The sequence below is a fragment of the Amborella trichopoda genome, chromosome 9 (assembly GCF_054954075.1).
Source record: "Amborella trichopoda isolate Santa Cruz 75 chromosome 9, AtrichopodaSantaCruz75HAP2 v2.0, whole genome shotgun sequence".
Lineage (NCBI taxonomy): Eukaryota > Viridiplantae > Streptophyta > Magnoliopsida > Amborellales > Amborellaceae > Amborella > Amborella trichopoda.
In genome coordinates this window covers 12,534,121-12,554,937 of record NC_142344.1, presented here as the reverse complement: position 1 = coordinate 12,554,937, position 20,817 = coordinate 12,534,121, and the positions used below count along the sequence as shown (strand labels likewise).

Genomic DNA, 20,817 nt, shown 5'->3' with positions numbered 1-20,817 from the left:
CAATCTTTTATCTCTCTTCACTTATATACTCCAAACTTTTCTCTTTTCCTGCATCTCACTCTCTCTTCTCTGTTTTTTCAAGTACCTCTCTCCTCTTGGTAACTTTTCACATCCATGAAGCTCTTCTCTCCCTAGAAGTTTGGGAGGATGGCTCTTAAAAAATGTACGTCTTTTTAGATTTGTTTGGTCTAAAAAACAGGTTTAAATTAATTTAGGTGATTAGAAGAAATAAAATTTACAAATTTTATGCCTCAAAATATCTTTTAAAACTTTGGGTCTATTGTGAAATGAAACCTAAAAATAAAAAATATGAAGATATATATATATTTTTATTTGTGGGTTGACCCTCTATCTACAAATGAACATTTATTCAACAGTGGCGTTCACGCATGCCATAACAATGGTTTATTAGTGTTCAATTTTCACATACGAACTCGGCAATGAACCTAAACCATGGTTCGAGTAAGCATCCAAACATACTGTAAAACTATTAAAAAAAATGGATTTTGAATTCCTAAAATCCTGGATCTGGACTTTGTTCAATCGATTTTGTTTATGCACTTATTGAGTGCGTTTGGATCTATTTAAAAGTTAGTCCCAAGGTTACATCTCCAAATATAAAGTTCTATAAATATTCCTAGGGTTCTACCGGGAGGAGCAAATGTACATAAGTGTATTGAGATTTCAAAACACTTTCAAACAAAAGGAATTTTATTTTGAAATAACTACCTGGTATTTTTTCAAACCAAAGATACTAACATGTGCATCCTCACACACCTATGCCGAGGTTTTATATTTCTTGAGTGTGAGCATTGCCAAGCCATTATCATGATTTAGGTTTCTATGTGCACCATGATTTGGTCTAGGGTCCCTATTTGAGTTTTAGCTAGCAAATTACTTCTTAATCGTTCCACAGTACTGTGTAAACTAGTGTTTTGAAACATGACTCGGCCAAGGTACTCAGACCTTGGCCAAAGCTTGCCCGAGTCTAGCTCGAGTTAAAAACTAACAATAATGATAAAATATATATTTATAATATAGCCTTTACATCTTTGATAAAAGGCATGCTGGTTATGTATTCCTATATTGGGCCCCTCTTTTTAGAGGTCTTTCTTTTAGGAACTCCCATCCTTTCGAAAAAAAAAAAAAAAAGACGGTCTCCTGGGTGTAAAATAAAAGTTTGCTGGTGGGGTTTAAAATACAATGCTAGGACATGTGCGTAGGCCTACCCAAGCGACATTCAAGTGTTTATGACCCAAATTTCACGTATTAATAAAAATAAATTTAAAAACATGATGTACAACCTACTTGCTCAAAACACACAAATCTCATGTATTAATAAAAATAAATTTAGAAACATGGTGTACAACCTACTTGCCCAAAACGCTGAGTAACTCGGTTGAGTCCGAGTGGCCTCGGCCAAGTCTCAGAATACTGGAGTCTACCGATGATGAGAGGAGGAAGAGAAAAACAAAAACAACAAAAAGCAGGCCAGTCACTTAGTTTCACAATATGATTGCTTGATTGCTATAATTTACAAAATTTTGATGAATGCATCACACTCACTCTGCAGTATAGATGGATTCAAAGTCTTGGCTCAGTGGTAAGGTCTAGACAAGGACCAGAAACTACTACATCCAAGATTCGAATCGAAGAATACCCACCCAAAGCAAAAAAAAAAAGAAGGAAAAAAACAACCACCTTCCATTTAATAAAACAAAGCTCCAACCATAATGCATTGTTTCGGAAGAATCACTCAGGCTTGAAGAACCGTAGCTTCAGACCAGAGTCAATGGTACTCCAAAGTCCTCCAATCACAACCAAAGTGCTCATGATTATGCCCAGGCAACCCAAACCCATGTTGATATTCCAATTTGCACTATATTTCTCAGGCTTCTTGATGAAGATCCACATGAAACAGGGGTAAGCCAATGTTATTGGTAAAGAGACCCCTCCTAGAAGCCCTGCAAGGCTTGACAAGAAGGGGAAGGCCACCCCAATGAAGAAGGCTATAAACCCAAAGAATGCTCGGAACCCTGAGCGCAGCCAACGAGGGCATGGGCGGTTGCTCTTCTTTGTTATGTCGTGCTCAAAGTCATCGAAGACAGGCATTGCATAGATTTGGAAGGAGCTTAGGCAGTTTATCACCACTAGCAAGCTTGTCAGCCCCAGCAAGCCCCTTGGAATGTCTTTCATATGGAAGCCATACAGAGCGCTGACCATCCCCCCGGCGGGTATCTACACAAATTTTCAGAAGTGGAGGTTATGTGAATGTACATAAGCTTCAAAGACATACATCAATTTAGTAGCTTTTATATTGCGAATTACAGGCTCCTTTTAACCACTTTTGGACGGAATCAGATGAGTATGCAGATGCCATGGATAGGAAGGTGCTACACAATCTTGACCTTCCATTGTTGAGAAAGGGAGCTGGACATCGCGATTTTGTAGCATTGTGCATAAGATGCGTATGATATACTTCCATGTGCAATTGTATGGTATGCTACATGTAAGCTCCTCCATCTTTTGCTGTGACGAATGGTGGAGACCAATTGTTCCTACCCTTAAGCATGGTGAAGGAATGATTCATGTCTAGCTTCCATCATCTAGGCACAGTGCAGTCATACAACTAGTATACAAACAATGTACATGTATTATGATAGGCTATTCCCTTTCCCTTTTACACCTCTTTTTTTTTTTTTTTATTATTTATTTATCTTGTCGTTGCCTTATTATGATTGGACAATTTTGGGGACGCTTATTATGACCTGATCCCTGTTTTCTAAAATATTATGCTCAGGTCCAACCGCCTAGCCCACCCATTTTTGTATTTGAATAGTAGCCAACGTCATAATGGAGTATTTTGGTAGTAGCCAATCTCTATTTCAAACTCTATGCAAAAGAAATTACAACATTCTGGTTTTTTTTTTTTTTTTTCATTTTATTGGAAACTAGAAAGAAAATAAGCAACCCAATTATGGAAAATACCAGAGCTTAAATACTACAGTTGTATACTTTGTCATGAGAGAACAAAATGTACAATGAATTTTTTTATACCAGGAATGATGTATATAAATTGAAGGTATGACACTTGATAGAGCAAAATGGTATAATAAGATTCATATAGCCATCTCGTGATGATGATGTGGAGGAATGATGTACATTTAAAAGAAGTTATGAAATCTTAATTTATTAAAGAAAAAGCCTTGAAATGGTGGAATACATTTTTAAAGACTATATAAGGGCATCTTGCCCTTGCACTTTATAATTTAGCTATCTTTTCTTCTTCCAGAGGAAATATATATTCCAAATATTGGATGTTGTGTACATTTTGTAGGTGCCCAAAGCTAAGATTCTTCAGTCCTGGGAAGTTTTAAAAAGTTAAGGCTGCAAATACTTTGTGAATTGGAGAATGTCGATGTAGAAAGACTGTGCTCTATAAAAGTATGCCTTTTATTTTATTCTTATTTTTATTTTTTATTGAGTTATACTATTCTCCTACAAGAGCATACTCATCGGGGTGAAATAGCTAGTTAGAAGGATTGTTCGATATAAAATTACGGGATCCACTTAGGAATCACCGAATGACCTCTTTTTTCTTTTTTTTTAACAAAAAAAAAAAAAAAAAACGACATTTAGGTTCTTAAAATTATCCAACAATTAGATTTTCTTGGTTCAATCCAAGGACATATATATATATATATATATATATACATTTAGGTTCTTAAAATTATCCAACAATTAGATTTTCTTGGTTCAATCCAAGGACATATATATATATATATATATATACTAATCCTGCACATGTAGATATGCGGGGTTTGGCAATAAATGTATTTTTTAAATATAATTTGATCCTAATGTTTAGAGAATATATAATCTTCAACATGGGGTCGTGAACTTTGAAAACTAGAAATAATAGTTATATTAAAAAAATAGAAAATATATATTGAGATTATTTATCTTTAATACAAGATGGTCACAATAAATCTTGACTATTGAATGTGTACTTGAGTGGTTGCATTTATTTCATTGACCAAGTTCAAAGTTCAAAAGAATTTCTCTCGAACTTTATAACACACCCAAGCTATAAGATTTCACAAAAGATGATTGTAAGTAATTGTGAAATCCTTATTCCATAGGTAAATGGTCTCATTATATACAATCTATACAATCCCTTAAGAAAATATTTGGACCGTTAGTTACAATTATTTTTAGATAAATGCTTTATACCTCTGGGCTGCATATTATACAAATACGGTCAAGCCCGGATGAAACAAATGTTCTTGTATTTTTCCCTTTTTCTTGTTCGAGTGATTAAGTGTACAGTGTACTCTTGCTGGAGTAAATTAGAGGTGCTAGGAAGTAAAATGTGAGTGGAGAGAGATGACTTACCAAGTGGCCATAGGACCAAAAACCCCCTATTGCAAGAGGGAACAAGCAGGCAGCTACGAGCACGTACCCCACTTTAACTCCTCTCCACATTGGCACGTGAGCTGGGTGCTTCAGTGTGGACGGCATCGTTGCCTGCAATCAATAGATAAAAAGAAATAAAAAAATAGTTCGAGTTTCATCTGACTCACCCAAAATAAGTTTCATCTGGAACATCTAGACCGTCCACCTCGTCAATATTATAGTTTTGTTAATCTATAATTTGCTTTGGTGGGAAAAGTTGGTAAAGTTGCTGTGATAGCATTGTAGTATTCATAAAATATTAAAAAAAGACCCGGTTTCTATAAGGCCGCATATGAAAAAATGAGGGCCTCTTAATAAATCCATTTTTGAGATGGATTTTAATATTTAATATTTAAGGACATGCCATCTCTAATATGAAGATCATGAATATGAAAAAAATAAATAAATTAAAAAATTAAAAATAATAATTCTAGTAAAAAAATATTTGAACCGTAAATTTCCATTATTTTTAGATGGAACACTTACTTGCATCCATCTTCAAAAGATGGATGCTAAGCATTATAGCACTCTTGAACAATACAACTTATTTCCTAATATTTTAATTGCTAAGCCGGGATGCTATAAATTTAATTTCAAGCCGAAAGTTTTATACTCCTGTGAAAGCAACATATACAATTTTGAAAAATATCACAAATAGATACATAGTAGATGCACTCTTGCTAAAAAAAAAAATTTAAAATTTGGATTTTGAAGAACTCCTCCATTTGAAAACACCTTTTTCATAGACCAACCTTAATAAAAAGAAATACAGTTTGCTCCTGCAGGAACATAGTAGAAGTGCTCTTGTTTTAAACACGAAAACTATCAAGCATGCCCCAAACGTCAAATGCGCGAGTGTCGACAAATAAAATCCTCAATACTCTCGAGAATTGCTAGAAGGCGTATGCCGAAAATGAATATCATCTCTACCATCCAACCGCCATTCGAAGGTGGATGTTTACCCTTCTATCAAACCCCTATAGTCCAATACTTGTTAGATGGGGGATAATCCCTGAAGCTGCCTACTTTATATAACATATCTCTCTTATCGAGGCTTAAAACAGGTTAAAGGAAAATTTAAAGTCTTCACCCTTTTTAGACCAGACCAGACCAGATGCTCCCTAAGGGTCAAGTGATTAAATCCACGAGAGTATTGTCTACGCTATCAAAGGGAAGTAACATCTTTATTTTTTAAATGGAAAGTGATTTTGTAAGCGGGCATGATTCAATGGCATATCTAATAGCCGGCATGGATGGACACCTTGGAGTAAAACCCAATAATTTTTAATTAAGAACATCAAAATTTGGGAATGTAACCTCTTCAATCGAACAACCTCAACAAAAAGTATAAAATAAAACAATTCAAATGCACTGCAAATGAGCTGGAAGAAATATCACAAACAGAGACTGTTCGATATTTGAATGGTACCTATATAAGTCTTAAAGAGCTCATATTCTAATTTTTTTTTCTTTGAAAACAATCATCTAGTATTTTCTTATAGGTCAATCCAAAAAGTTCACATAAAAAACGATCCTCCTGCTTGCTCTTTAGCCCAAGGAAGTAAGTGCACAATATGAGAGAACACAATAGCACCAGTCGTACAAAAAGTCGAAACTCAAACCTCGAAAGTCTCTATTTCGAGGCTCACCGCATGCTGGTAAAAGAGCTTCTCATTTACGGACGGCAGGGAGTAAAAGCTAACAGGTTCATCCCCCAGTGTTATGTATTGCATGCGTTCTGACCCACCAAACCCACCCAAAAAGAAAAAGTCTTACTTTTTGGCTCTTTCTCAGTAACCAAAAGTAAATATACTGTTTATGTATCATGAAAGCAACCCATCCATTATCATGATCTTGCAGATTCAATTCTCCACAGATAGAAACTCTCAGGATTAAAAATTAACACAGAAAAAAACTTCAAAAAAAAATGGAAAAGAAGGAAGAAGATACTAACCTGAATCTCAAGAACCAGGTTGTGGCCTCTAAATGCAAAAGCAATGATACCCAAAGCGTTTAAAATGGAGAAAGCAGTGGCCGGATCCGATTTCCCCCTGATGGGATCATAGGACACACCTGGTGGTCGCGGCCGGACCACCGAGAGCACCCAAATGAGAGTGCAGTAGGCCACAGCAGTGATTGCCCCAACCAGTGAGACACCAGCAATGGAGTTGAGATTGGGCAATTGAGAGAGGACTACAGCCAAACATGTGAACACCAGATACCACTCCACTGCGGTCAGGGGATCAGAGTGACACGATGATCCGCACACGATCTCGAAGAAGAGTTTCATGCTACTGCCCCCGACAATTGTCAATGCCGTGCATGTGCCTGCCGATAGGTACATGATGGGGATCTTACAGAGCCATGCTCCCAATTTCTTCCCTGATCAAACGAGAAACACAAACTAGTGAATTAAGTAAAATTTTCCCCATTTTTTCCTTAAATGAGTTCGGATTGTTTTGAGAATAGGGTGCAGATAGGTTACCGAAAGCGGCTTTAGCGAGCTGGATGTAGCGGCTGTAGCGGGTACCGGGGACAGATTCGTGGAGGCGAGTGAGGATCCAGAGGGTGTAGAGCTGCCAGAAGTAGGCTATGGACAAACAGATGATCCCCCATGTCCTGTATCCAAATGCAACAAAACATGAAAATTGAATTTTTAGCTACCAAGCACTGAAATAAGACTAAACCCAAAAAAAAAAAAAAAGGAAGGGATTATGAAAGGGAGTGAATTTCAAGTCAATTTGTTTGGGAGAAGAAAGAATGGGATACTCCATGCTATATTTCAAATCAATATGTTCCATATTTTGAATCCCAAATTCCCCAAAAAGGGGAAGAATAGTCATTTCCAAAATGACTGCAATTCTAGGCATTATTTTGATATGTTGATTTTTTATTTTTTAAACTTGAACTGTACTCCAGCGATTTACTCGCCAAGGGCTGGCTGATTCGATTTATTGAACGCTTATTTTGATATATTTATCACTAAGAAGGCAACAGCCAGAGAGACCGTACCATCCAAGAAAGGTGAATGCAACAGGCAACACAAGAGCCTGAAACCCAATCCCAGCCGTCAGATTATGAAACGCAGCGTAGTAGGCATTCCCACTCCTCGACTCGGTGATGGGCAGCCAAGCATCCATCGGATCCAGCTTCGTGAGGTGTCCAACATCTTCCAAATACGACCGCATGTTCACAATTGCCCTCCTCATGGGGCTCGCAAACGGCGTCGAGAACCGTGTCCGTGGCGTGTTGCCTGTGGTCGTCGGTGTATGCAGGAGAGGCGATCGAGTGAGGGACGGAGAGTGGAGATTGGAGGGCGGAGCTGAAATCACGGGAGGAGGGCGTCGAGGGAGAGGGGGTAAAGGGGAGTGAGGGACAGGAGGCGTGACAGAGGCTGTTGATCTCGGAGTTACAGGGACAGAGACGACTTCACGTATCATCATGGTGGAGTGGGGGATCGGCGAGCGGAGGCCGCCAGGTGTTGGGGGTTCAGCCATGGAGCGAGGGGTGATGGGGACGTTCCATGGCGAGCGTGGGGCGGGAGTCGGCGGTGTCGTGGTGGTGGCTCCGGTAGTGGACCGTGGGGTAATGGGTGCCGAGACGTCCTCAAGCTCGGCCATCTCTCTCACTTTCCTCCTCTCCCCTTCAGTCTGTTCTCTTCTCCTTCTCTCACTATCCTTCTCTCTCTTCCCTTCTCTTCCGGTTCTCCCTCTCTGTAACTAAAACCAGTCCATATATGAGGGGGTGGGGAAGACGGAGGTGGGTAGTTGTTGACTGGGAGCCGCCAGATTATATGCCTATCACCCTCCAATCAGCGAATGGACGGTGATGGTGAGAGAGTGGGACCGCCACTGTAACTGATATATGTTTTTTAATAAAGAAAAGCTTGACGGTCTTGGAAGGTGGCTGAGGCCTCATTTTGTTGCTTTTTCAAAGGCCCCACTATCATTTACCCTACACAACTGGGGCAATAGAGTCTCAAGTTTGGCCTAGCCATGGCTCGAGCGTGGCGCACCCGTGGCTCGAGCGGGAGGGCGGGCGGCTCCCGCCCGACAAGGAGGTTTTGGCTTTGACGTCCGCCCTTGTCCGTTCCTCGAAATGTGGCAGGTGTGTCTATTATTGAATTTGGGTGGTGGGAGACATCATTGAATTTATAATATGAAAAGAGACAAATAGAAAGATAAAGTTGCTTTCTTTTGGCATATGCTCGTGCAAAATCATGATTTTTATGGGCTTGTAACCGAGGTAAAGGCGTGTGAGATTGGGTGAGAGTCCCATGGAAGAGAGAGAAAACATACTAAGTCTATGAGATAGACAGAGAGAAAGCATACTAAACTTTTGCGCAAGAAAGAGACGTTGAGCTCAAGAAGCTGGGAAGGTGTTCTCGAGATGCATCGAAGATGTGTATTTTGCCGTGTTCTTTTGGTCTCCTCACCACCCAAAGTTATCTAATTGGGTATCTATTGAGCGGAATTGACTGCGACCTCTTTGTATAAAAGATAAAGGATACGGTTTGTATGAAGCCTAGCCTTAAAATAATCAAAATAAAGTGTATTAAGTGTCGAGAAATATGGTTTCAATACTAAACACATTTGTGATAGCTTTAAAATATATTTTTGTCTTTAATTATAAAATTTAAAGCTTAAAAAATAATGTAGATCAAGCAGATATATGAAAACTTAAAAATCTTAAAAATTGACGGTTTGAAATTGTATTACAAGATGTACTATTTTCAAAACCCGAAATCTATTTTTGTCTCATTTCCATACACCTTGATGTCGAGATGATCAATTTGAAGATATTTGAACATCAAAACAACCTCTTCTACTTAAATTTTTGAGGTGGGCCCTAATTTGATTATTTAAAGCCTTGGCTCTGTATAAACGTTTTTCAAAATTAAATGATCTGATCCCTATTATTCTTCATCAATCTTCCCGGCTCAATACATTTCCCTTCAAATTCATAAACTGAGTCATCTCTACCCCTTTGTGGACTCCCAAACGTTTGGGGTTTTCATCCGTCACAATTTCTTCTCCTAAGAAGTATGGGTGGGAATGGGCGGGGTGGCCCCACTTTGAAAAACTAGAGCCTAAGCCACAAAATGTGGCTTGAGGAAAGGGCTATAAGGTAGGGCCATGCCGGATTGGGCCAGCCTGGTTTAGCCTGATCTGGCCTATTTGTCCTTCTATTTCTTTTATTTTTTATTAATTTTGTTTGGCTAGATTAAGCCCAGATAGGGCGGGCTTGGGCTCTTTTGGCCCATCCAACAACCTATAAGTTATATGTGACCCAACTTCTTAGCCCTTCGATTTGAATTGAATGGCTATGATTGTTCATACCATAATGTCACACCAAACACTATTTATTTTTCATTTTTTCTACAAAACCTTGTTTGATGAAATTTCGGGCATCCCATCACAAAATTAGTGCAAATCTGAAAAAAGTTTAAAAAATATTTTCTTTAAAAATAAATGACCAAAATTCCCCTAAAAATTTCAGGGGTATTTTGGTAATTTTTTATTAGCAGAAAATATTTTTTATTTTTATCTTTATTATGTGCACCCCTGTCAAAATCTATGCATGCCCCAAATTTTACTTCAAAATTATTTGCATAATAAAAATAAAAAATAAAAAACCTATGAGCCGTCTGATCAAGATCTAGTGGTTAGGAGCTAGCTTGTGACATTTTGACTCAAGCCATCTCAGCCATCTACTTAGATCTGACGGCTAAGACTAGGGGTCACATATGCTATATATATGTAGGTGGGGTCACATAGAAAGCTCCATCCTATAAGACCCAAATCTCTAGCAATGTGACCAATGTTCCGGGCAATTACATTTTATAAAATACTTCTTCTTTGATACAAGAAGGTCACGATCGTTATTAAAAAGAAAACAAAAAAAGTTACCTTCATTCTTAGTTGCCGATCTGGATGATAGGGGTTTACTTACCTTGCATAAAGTTTGAGAAAGATTTTCTAGTATTTTGAGGGCGAATAATGGCATATATCCATCCACCTCTTTTCGAATATGATAGGTGATAATAATTGAGATTTTTTTGTACCAAAAATAAAAAAATTGATTGTATACTTTCTCATGTTTTACTCTATGGTGCTGTTTGGATACGTGAAAATATATTGTCTGTGAAATATATTACGGGCGTAATACATTATTGTATAATAAATTCCTTGGAAATGGATTGTCATAGTTTGGATAGTATTTAGATGCAACTTGGGAAATACATTGCTACTGTTTGGCTATGTCTCTAAAAAATATGAGAAATGCATTATCATCCAAATATGAAAAATATGGCTATGTTTGGCTAATATGATTAGACTTTGGTTTCAACATGCTAAGTCATTGGAATAATATAATTGGAATAACATGATTTTATTGTGATAAGCCTTATTTTTATTTATTTATTACAGAAGTCTTTCAAATATCTCTCTATATATAATTTCAAATAAGCAATAAATTTATGATACCAAAATCAAAATATTTATGCTACAAGTTAAAAAATGAGAAGAAGTTTGATTAGTAAACTAGAAGGTTTGGTAATTGCAGTAGAAAATTTTGAAGCATTGGAGGAGACTAAAGATGTATCTTATTTCAATTGAGCTTTTACTAATTTTTTATAAGGATTATGTTGTGTGAAATTTTTTATTATGATTGTGTTGTTTAATTTTTCATCAATTATCAATTATTATTTATATTATTTTTGTTTTTATACGAGAGCTGATGGCGGGCTACAACCCAAATTGGAGATAGAGGAAAGTAGAATTTTTTTAATTACGATTGCAGTAGAAAATTGTCCTTCATCAAGGTCTACAACTGTTCAAATCAATTTAGATTTTCACTTACTTTCACTTACCAATTATTAACTTTTGTTTTTATATGAGAGTCAGATGAGGGCTACAACTCAAATTGAGGATAGAGGGATGTCAAATTTTTTTTTTTGTGATATCCCCTACTTTCACTTTCTACTTACCTTAATAATTATACAATAGAACATATACTGGAGAGAGGGAAATGTTTTTTTTTAACAGGGATAGGGCAGAGAGACGCAGGCGAAAGATTTCTAAAAACTACCTGTCAACCTCGTAATCGATTTTTCGCTCCCGTGATGAATTTCGTGATTTTTACCTGTCAACCTCGTAATATATTTTTCGCTCCCGTGATGAATTTCGTGATTTTTTGGAAAATCTCGGGTAATCTGGCATAATGGCTTTCTATTTTTTTACTATTAAAGTCTACCCAAATAATGTAAATGTCATATTTCCTTGTAATATATGGTCACGTAATCGATTTCCACGTTCCAAACGACCCCTTAGAAGCTTCACACGGTTTTGACAGGTGACATCATAGAACACATGGGGTGTATGATATATGATCCATGGGCCATCTGTTGCCCATTCTCAATGGACAAAATAGTGTAGGAGAAAGGTTGACAGGAGTTAAATTCAATTTTTTGTCTTTCGCCGACATTCACTGGTCACTGCAACTTGCATTTCATTCCTTTTATCTATTGTTTAGAACCGATAATGTGTACCTAGTTTGAGACCGCCTCCTGAGCTTCATAAGCCCAGGTTAAATGCGGCGTGTGAAAACTTTATGTAGGGGTGGAAATGACCTGAGCCAGGACATGAAGGGTAGACCCGATCCGGGTCTAAGTATGGATCAAAAAATTAGACTCGATAGGTTGGGCCTGAATCCAAATCTTGGACCCAAACACTATTTGGGTCTGAACGGTCCGTCTGGGTCCAACCAGACCCTACCCAACCTGACCTTCCCACCCCTACCTTTATGGCTATTGTACATTGACCTTATACATCTGCACTAACTCATGATTTTCTCCCCAATTCTCTCTTTATGGCTACATGCACATAGATACCTCACTACATATATTGTATCTCACCTGAGGTTAATTTTGTATATCACATCGTTAATATATGCATTATCATAGGATATTACTTTGGTTTTAGCATACTGTGTCAAGTATTCCATGTCATCTCACGTGTTACTCCTTTGCTAACATTGCATAGTGTTAGTCTTCCTTTGCCTACCAGTTTATTTCTTCCACAGAACCCAAATTAGGCTTGATGCATAGTACTCCAAAAACTCATTAAAAATTGTAATTGAATTTTTTGCCCTTTTGACAATTTAGGAAGAGTCTTTGTATTGAATCTACGATATTGGCTTATGGGGACTTATGGCCTTTTAAGTCCCTATGTGGGGATATGGAGATTTATGGTTTCACTAAGCTATCAAGACCAAGATTTATGGTCTAAGTAGCTGCCATTTGGTGTGGAAAGATACACTATGGTCAATTGGTATGAAAACATTTCCACATCTAACCACATGAGCGAATCTTTTCACGTAAAAAAATTTCCTGAAAAATATTTTCACGGTAAACAAACGTGCCCTTATATTTTCTTGTTTGAATGGCATAAATGGGCCCTTCATCAAGCCAATGATCAAACCAAAAGTCAATTTTAGATTCGTCTCCTATAATCCATCAGTTGCTTCTCATTATTAGCGAGAGATTGTTTCATTAACTTGTTTCCAAGCCTATGATTCACTATTGTGGCCTTCCCCAAATATATTTCTTCTCATTAGTTGGGTGAATAGGGGTTAGCCTTCACTTGTCTATCCCCATCCGGTTTTGGCTTGTAAGAGCATAGTAATGCTTTATATATTTTGTTCCCCAATCCACTTTTTATTTATTTATTTATTATTATTATTATTGTTATTGTTATTATTATCAAATGGTGATCTATTACGCTAGGTTTCAATTTTTGTGCTTTTCAATATTTCTCCATAGAAAGTTCATTGAGACTCATTATATAGATTCATTGTGATAGAAGGTAGTTCGGCAAAAGAAGCACCAGTGGGTTGGAATTAGGTTAAGGAATGATGTAATCATGGTGCCTCTGCTAGGGTGTAATCAGGTTTCAAGTTTTCAATATTTGAGTTTAGATGAGGATAGGTTTTCTAGAAAATGAGTTGGCAAAGTCTAGAGGTGAGTCTACCTTGGAATACTTGCAATCTCAGACACGTAGAAGGTAGTTTAGCAAGGTTTCATTTCATTTCAATAATCAGGTTACTACAAAGATAGAAGAGTTGAAGAAATACATGTTTCTCTGTGGAGTTTTTCTCAAGGCCAGTATATCAACAAAAAAAAATGGTATGAGGTTGATTTTAGGTATTGACATAACTTTGTTAGCCTTATGAAAGATGGTTATATCATTCATGTAAAGTGGAAAGGTTTTTCCCTTTTTTTTTTACTGTGAATATTAGTGGGAAGGTTTGTTTCCAGTGTATGAAACTGTTGATGTTGGAATCACTTATTATCAAGGTTGGACTCGCTTATTGTAAGGAAGTGGAGCGAACTAAACATTTAAAAGCCCCAAGAAAGATTTCTCTCTTTCCTGTCATGTTATATTACGGTTTGGAGGCAACTGATCTCATGAGTTCACCGGTGGCACTAGGTAAAGTTATCCCAAACAAGCGTTCTAAGACTAGAAAATTATAGCAAAAGATTTGAAAAATTGGGATACCATCAAATTAGAAAAGGTAATATGTATCATTATCATTAGATCTTCTTACAAACTAATTTAGGTTGGCTACACGAATCTTAGTCTGTGATTCTGCTCTATTAAAGACTACATCTTTAGTGAGGCCATAAATTCTCATATCTTTCTCATTACTTCCAATAATGCCATTTTGGGCCTACCTTTTTACCTTTTTTGAGCCTTCCACTTAAACAAACTTGCATCTTTTAATAGGTGCCACACCTAAATTCTCTTGACTATATTCATTTCAAATTATATCCCTTCTTGTCTTGCCACTCATCCATCTCAAAATCCTATATGAGCTACATTCATTCGATGAGTATGTTGTTTCTTGATCGTCCAACATTCTGCAACATAAAGCACAGTACTCTTACAAGTGTCCTATAGAACTCGCTATTAAGCTTCATTGGTATGCGGTGAAGAAAAAAGAGTATGCATAAGATTAAAAATAAACAAAAAATAAAAAAATAATAAAACTCACTTAAAGTTGGGCCCATTGGGCCCCCACCCAATATTGTAGCCCATATCAACCTGATGGTCTTCGGTTCCCAGCCCTCTCTACCTTGAAAATGTCTTGCAAGAATTAATTACTCATACTTAGAACTTAGGCCTTTATGGGAAGGTTGCTTGTACTTGAATAGTGGTAGTTTTTAGAATTGTAGGGTCAACGGAGCTAAAGGCAGAGTTCAAAGGGCTAAGTCTAGGGTTGTGACTGTAGTTTAGTAGGGTTTGGCAGTTTTCTCCAAAAGGGGGTCCCTGGAGTAGTCATGTTGGGGTTCTATGTAGAGATATCAAGTGCAACTGCAATCACAGAGGGCGTGGCTGAATCTAGGCCATTGATCCTTAAATGACGCAGCGCAGATTATTGCGCAATATTTGGCCTTGGTTGCTCAAGGGAGTTCGGCATGTACCCACATGTTTTGGCCATTTAGGATTTTTTATTATTATGGGAGGAATTTTGCAGGTCATTCTCATGTTCTCCCATCTTTATGCTTAAGTTCTTTCTATTTAGGCTCCACAATCTTAATTTTGGATCATTATGGTCTCTAATGGGGCGATTAAGGCCTAATTAAGGTCTATCTAGGTTGGGAATTCACTTAAAGAAGTTTAGGTAGGTTTTAAGATGTTCTTATGATTGAATTAAGTGATTTAGGTTAAATTAGGTGGGTTCAGGTTTAAACTATGTCGACTTAGCTAAATTAGGAAACTTTCCTAGGGTTTAGCTTGATCCGGAAAGTTACACCTACGGATTAGCTTAGGATAGGATTTGTTTGGGATTCTTAGAAGTGTTAGCAGCCTAGGGAATGTGGGGCCATGATGCTCCATGGTATAATATGGACTATCTTGATCATAGGAGTCCATAGCTATGATCTAGGTTAAACTTAACTGCTTTCTTATAGAAGTAGGGGGTTAATGCCTGGGGCTCTAAGAATAAGGTGTAATTAGGTTCAGTTTCAGGGACCTAGAAATTTAGTCAGGTCAAAAGGGTATCTACACTTATTACTAATTTCTCATCCGAGGCCGATTGATGACAGAGCTGAACGAGGAATCAAACACTAGAATGCAACCCATGCAACTTATGTACTCTTAGATGTTTTTATCATACCCTAGAAGCTACAAAATAAAAGGAATTTATATATCAAGCACCCAAACAAGCTGACCTAGCATTTCCTTGTTTTTTTTAAAAATAGTCAATAATAATAATAATAATAATAATAAGTGATTTACATACATACTCTAAATTTTTTTCTAAAATATGAAATTCTCCGTATATAGGTGGAAATTACAAAAAGGATTGATCAACTTGTTTTTTTTTATTTTTTCCAAAATTGCTCTTTGGTATGAGGATGGAATCCACTGTCCGAATTTTAATTTTGTGTTTTTGTTTTTTGTTTTTTGCTTTCTTATGTTAGAAGGGCAGTGCCCAAAGCTTTATGGTAGTGGCTTACTAATGAAAAGGCAAAAAAAAAAAAAAAAGGGTCCGAAGATGTCCATTGACCGAAAGCAACTTTGAAAAAAATAAAAAAATATGGGTTGACCGACCTTCTTTGCAATTTTCACCTAATAATAGAGCATTTTGTATTTTATAAAATTTTTTAGGGTTTATATGTAAATCAAGCTTGTATATTTCTACCAAAGTATGGAATTTATTACAAGAACACATACATTTAGGGCTCGGGCTCGGGGGAGCTGGGTTGAAGAGGGAAGGGAGGACAAAGAGGGCTTCTTCTTTCTGTGGTTCAAATCCATAAAAGAATCACTCGTAGTTTTTTTTTTTTGTGAATGTTAACAAAATTTTCATTGAGGGAATGAAAATTATCTCACAGGGTTTACCTAACTTGTATAAAGTAACGCTATCCATCTCCAATACTCTTTTGACTGAGACTTGGTGATAATCTGAAAAATAAAGAGAGGATAAAAAGAGTTTGTATCTCAAAAATAGAGAGCTGAGAGAAAACATGGTAAGGATAAAGATGTAGCCTTCTTCTTTAATAGAGAGCTGAGAGAAAAAAATATATTTTTAGTTATAATATATTAAACAATATTCTGGGCCGTTGGGCTCATTTTTTCCTGTGAGCTAGTGGGCTCACCCTAGCTTTTTTCTATATATATATATATATATATATATATATATATATATATATATATATATATATATATATATATATATATATATATATATATATATATATATATATATATATATATATATATATATATATATATATATATATATATATACATATAATGGAAAAGTCTTCCGAACGGCTGTAGGCGATAGGGAACAGTGATCTCACCCCACTACCGTCGACCGTCAGTTTAATTTTGGAGAAACTCACAGTTGTGATCGGCTCGAAACCAAATCGCACGGCAAAACAAAAAGCTTCAAACCGATTAAAATTTCAACCCATACCCCTCTCCTCTGGCGTTCTCTGCTAACCTGCTCTGTCTTAAATGTTAGAGGTTCACCTTCCTCTCCCCAAGCCACGCTCTCCTTCTCTCTATCTAAACTTCAACGTCTAAGCACCTTCCTGCATTCTCTTTTGTCTGCCCTGCGCTCTCCATTGACCCCTCTTGATCTCTCTCACTCTACCGATGAAAAAAATGAAACTCTCATTCCCTCTCTAAAACCAAAAGTCCAGTGTTGGTGTGGAGATGGTTTTCCCGCTGGTGAAACTTGGAGCTCTTCCTTAAAGACTGTGCAAACCCATCGCGTTCCGGTTGAAGAACGAGGCCGGCTTGCATCCTCTATTCTGCCAACTCATCATCAACTTCACTCAGGCTGAAGAACGAGGTCGATTTTCTCTCTCTAACTGTCTTTTAGGCAGTGTTTAAGCTAGTCATAGAGAGCGATCCGTCACTTTTGATCCTACAATGCTTCGAATTAATTGGCTTTGTTTGTTGTGGGAATTTTTTCTTTCAATCTTTCTTATGCAATTATAAGGCTGATCATTGATAGTGAATCATTTGCAATTGGTTTCTTCAAATGTCATAGAAATTCGTGTAGAGTTTGCATCCTTCTGTCTCAAATTTTTTGTAATTTGCATTTGTCTTGAATCTTGATTGTTATGACCTTAAAACCTTGATATTGAGATGTTGATAGAATTGCCTGACCACTGGAAGGGATTTTGTAGTCTGTTTATAATCGATCATTTTCTTCTTGCTTTTGATTATGATAGTAAAAAACATGATTGCTCATATTTATTGGCTATCTAATTATGATGGTAAAAAGCATGATTGTTCATATGTATTAACTATCTAAACAAAATTGCTTGGGAATTTTCGGAGTTTTTGTAATGCTCCCGAAATTGTTGACATATAACTAATGTCGTTACCCTTTGATTGATTGCCTTGAAAAGAAACTTATATCTCTCTCTCTTCTTCTTTTTTTTTTATGCAAGAACATGCGTGTATCCATGGTTTTGGGGAATGTTTCTGTTATGAGTAGTTTGCCAACGTTTCTTTAAAAGCAAGCTAGGATCGAACATATCTGTTATCTAGTTAGAAAATTGTTTTGTGAAGTCTAAAAGCTTTCAGATAGTTCTTGTTATTTTTTCATCATTTAATCGAACATCTAACTCACTGCTATTGTGCCAATCCTTATGAAGGCTTCTAACAAGTAACAACTTGCCTCCAAAATGGTTGGCATCCACATTTTCTAGCTCCTCTATTTTTGAAATTTTACTTTCAGAATTGTTTCATACTTATATGCTGGAGTTACACCATAGGGAAAATGGTTTGGGGGGTTATTAAACACCATAGGGGAAATTGTTTCATACATATGACCAGAATTGTTTCCTACTTATAGGGGAAATGGTTTGGGGGGTTAATAAACACCCCCCCAAGCCACGCTTTCTTTCTCTCGATCTATACTTCAACATCTAAGTACCTTCCTGCATTCTTTTGGCTGCCCTACGCTCTCCATTGACCGCTCTTGATCTCTCTCTCTCTCTCTACCGATGAAAAAAAAAGAAAACTCTCTTCCCCTCTCTAAAACCAAAAGTCCAGTGATGGTGTGGAGATGGTTCTCCCACTGGTGAAACTTAGATCTCTTCCTTAAAGACTGTGCAAACCCATCTCGTTCCGATTGAAGAACGAGGCCGGCTTGCATCCTCGATTCTGCCAACTCATCATTAACTTCACTCAGGCTGAAGAACGAGGTCGATTTTGTCTCTCTAACTGTCTTTTAAGCAGTGTTTAAGCTAGTCATAGAGAGCGATCCGTCACCTTTGATCCTAGAATGCTTCTAATTAATTGGCTTCTAATTAATTGGCTTTGTTTGTTGAGGGAATTTTTTCTTTCTATCTTTCTTATGCAATTATTAGGTTGATCATTGATAGTGATTCATTTGCAATTGGTTTCTTCAAACGTCATAGAAATTCATGTAGAGTTTGCATCCTTCTGTCTCAAATTTTTCTCATTTTGCATTTGTCTTGAATCTTGATCGTTATGACCTTAAAACCTTGATATTGAGATGTTGATAGAATTGCTTGACCACTGGAAGGCATTTTGTAATCTATATATGACCCATCATTTTCTTCTTGCTTTTGATTATGATAGTAAAAAACATGATTGCTCTTATGTATTTGCTATCTAATTATGATGGTAAAAAGCATGATTGTTCATCAGTATTTGCTATCTAAAGAAAATTTCTTGGAAATTTTCGGAGTTTTTGTGATGCTCCCAAAATTGTTGACATGTAACTAATGTCGTTACCTTTGAATTATTGCCTTGTGTCATCTTACAAAATTTGACAAGAAACTTACATCTCTCTTTCACTTCTTCTTTTTTTTTATGCGAGAATGTGTGTGTATCCATGGTTTTGGGGAATGTTTCTGTTATGAGTCGTTTGCCAACGTTTCTTTAAAAGCAAGCTAGGATCAAACGTATCTGTTAACTAGTTAGAAAATTGTTTTGTGAAGTCTAAAAGCTTCCAGATAGTTCTTGTTATTTTTTCATCATTTAATCGAACATCTAACTCACTGCTTTTGTGCCAATCCTTATGAAGGCTTCTAACAAGTAACAACTCAACCACATTTTCTAGCTCCTCTATTTTTGAAATTTAACTTTCAGAATTGTTTCGTACTTGTATGCTGGAGTTACACCATAGGGAAAATGGTTTGGGGGGTTATTAAACACCCCCCCAAGCCACACTCTCCTTCTCTCGATCTAAACTCCAACGTCTAAGCACCTACCTGCGTTCTCTTTTGTCCGGCCTATGCTCTCCATTGACCCCTCTTGATCTCTCTCTCTCTACCGATGAAAAAAAAATGAAAACTCCCTTTCCCTCACTAAAACCAAAAGTCCAGTGTTGGTGTGGAGAAGGTTCTCCCGCTGGTGAAACTTGGAGCTCTTCCTTAAAGACAGTGCAAACCCATCGCGTTCAAGTTGAAGAACGAGGCCGGCTTGCATCCTCGATTCTGCCAACTCATCATCAACTTCACTCAGGCTGAAGAACGAGGTCGATTTTCCCTCTCTAACTGTCTTTTAAGCAGTGTTGAAGCTAGTCATAGAGAGCGATCCGTCACTTTTGATCCTACAATGCTGCGAATTAAGTGGCTTTGTTTGTTGTGGGAATTTTTTCTTTCTGTCTTTCTTATGTAATTATTAGGTTGATCATTGATAGTGATTCATTTGCAATTGGTTTCTTCCAATGTCATAGAAATTCTCCTAGAGTTTGCCCCCTTATGTATCAAATTTTTCGCATTTTGCATTTGTCTTGAATCTTGATCGTAATGACCTTAAAACCTTGATACTGAGATGCTGATAGAATAGCCTGACCACTGGAAGGGATTTTGTAATCTGTATATGACCCATCATTTTCTTCTTGCTTTTGATTATGATAGTAAAAAACATGATTGCTCATATGTATTTGCTATCTAATTATGATGGTAAAAAGCATGATTGTTTATCTGTATTTGCTATCTAAACAAAATTGCTTGGGAATTTTTGGAGTTTTTGTAATGCTCCCGAAATTGTTGTCATATAACTAATATCGTTACCCTTTGAATGATTGCCTTGTGTCATCTTGCAAGATTTTGACAAGAAACTTATATCTCTCTTTCTTCTTCTTTTTGTTTATGCGAGAATGTGTGTGTATCCATGGTTTTGGGGAATGTTTCTGTTATGAGTAGTTTGCCAATGTTTTTTTAAAAGCAAGCTAGGATCGAACATATCTGTTAACTAGTTAGAAAATTGTTTTGTGAAGTCTAAAAGCTTTCAGATAGTTCTTGTTATTTTTTCATCATTTAATCGAACATCTAAGTCACTGTTTTTGTGCCAATCCTTA

General features: G+C 36.8%; 1 protein-coding gene across 1 annotated transcript; it reads right to left on the bottom strand.

Moving 5' to 3' along the window:
• Positions 1-1,499: 1,499 nt before the first annotated feature.
• On the bottom strand, positions 1,500-8,165 carry LOC18424344 (lysine histidine transporter-like 8). The gene is made up of 5 exons (XM_006828933.4): positions 7,468-8,165; positions 6,941-7,074; positions 6,410-6,837; positions 4,396-4,527; positions 1,500-2,238 (listed from the first exon to the last, which is right to left on the bottom strand). The coding sequence occupies exons 1-5, from the start codon at positions 8,073-8,075 to the stop codon at positions 1,753-1,755; spliced, it is 1,788 nt and encodes a 595-aa protein (XP_006828996.1). The 5' UTR covers positions 8,076-8,165; the 3' UTR covers positions 1,500-1,752.
• Positions 8,166-20,817: the final 12,652 nt, after the last annotated feature.

Excerpts from the sequence above, each read along its gene's own strand:
- LOC18424344 (XM_006828933.4), bottom strand. The coding sequence starts at position 8,075 with ATGGCCGAGCTTGAGGACGTCTCGGCACCCATTACCCCACGGTCCACT. Across the intron at positions 7,075-7,467 it reads GCATTCACCTTTCTTGGATG|GACATGGGGGATCATCTGTT; the intron begins GTACGGTCTCTC and ends ATTTGGATACAG. Across the intron at positions 4,528-6,409 it reads ACCTGGTTCTTGAGATTCAG|GCAACGATGCCGTCCACACT; the intron begins GTTAGTATCTTC and ends TATTGATTGCAG.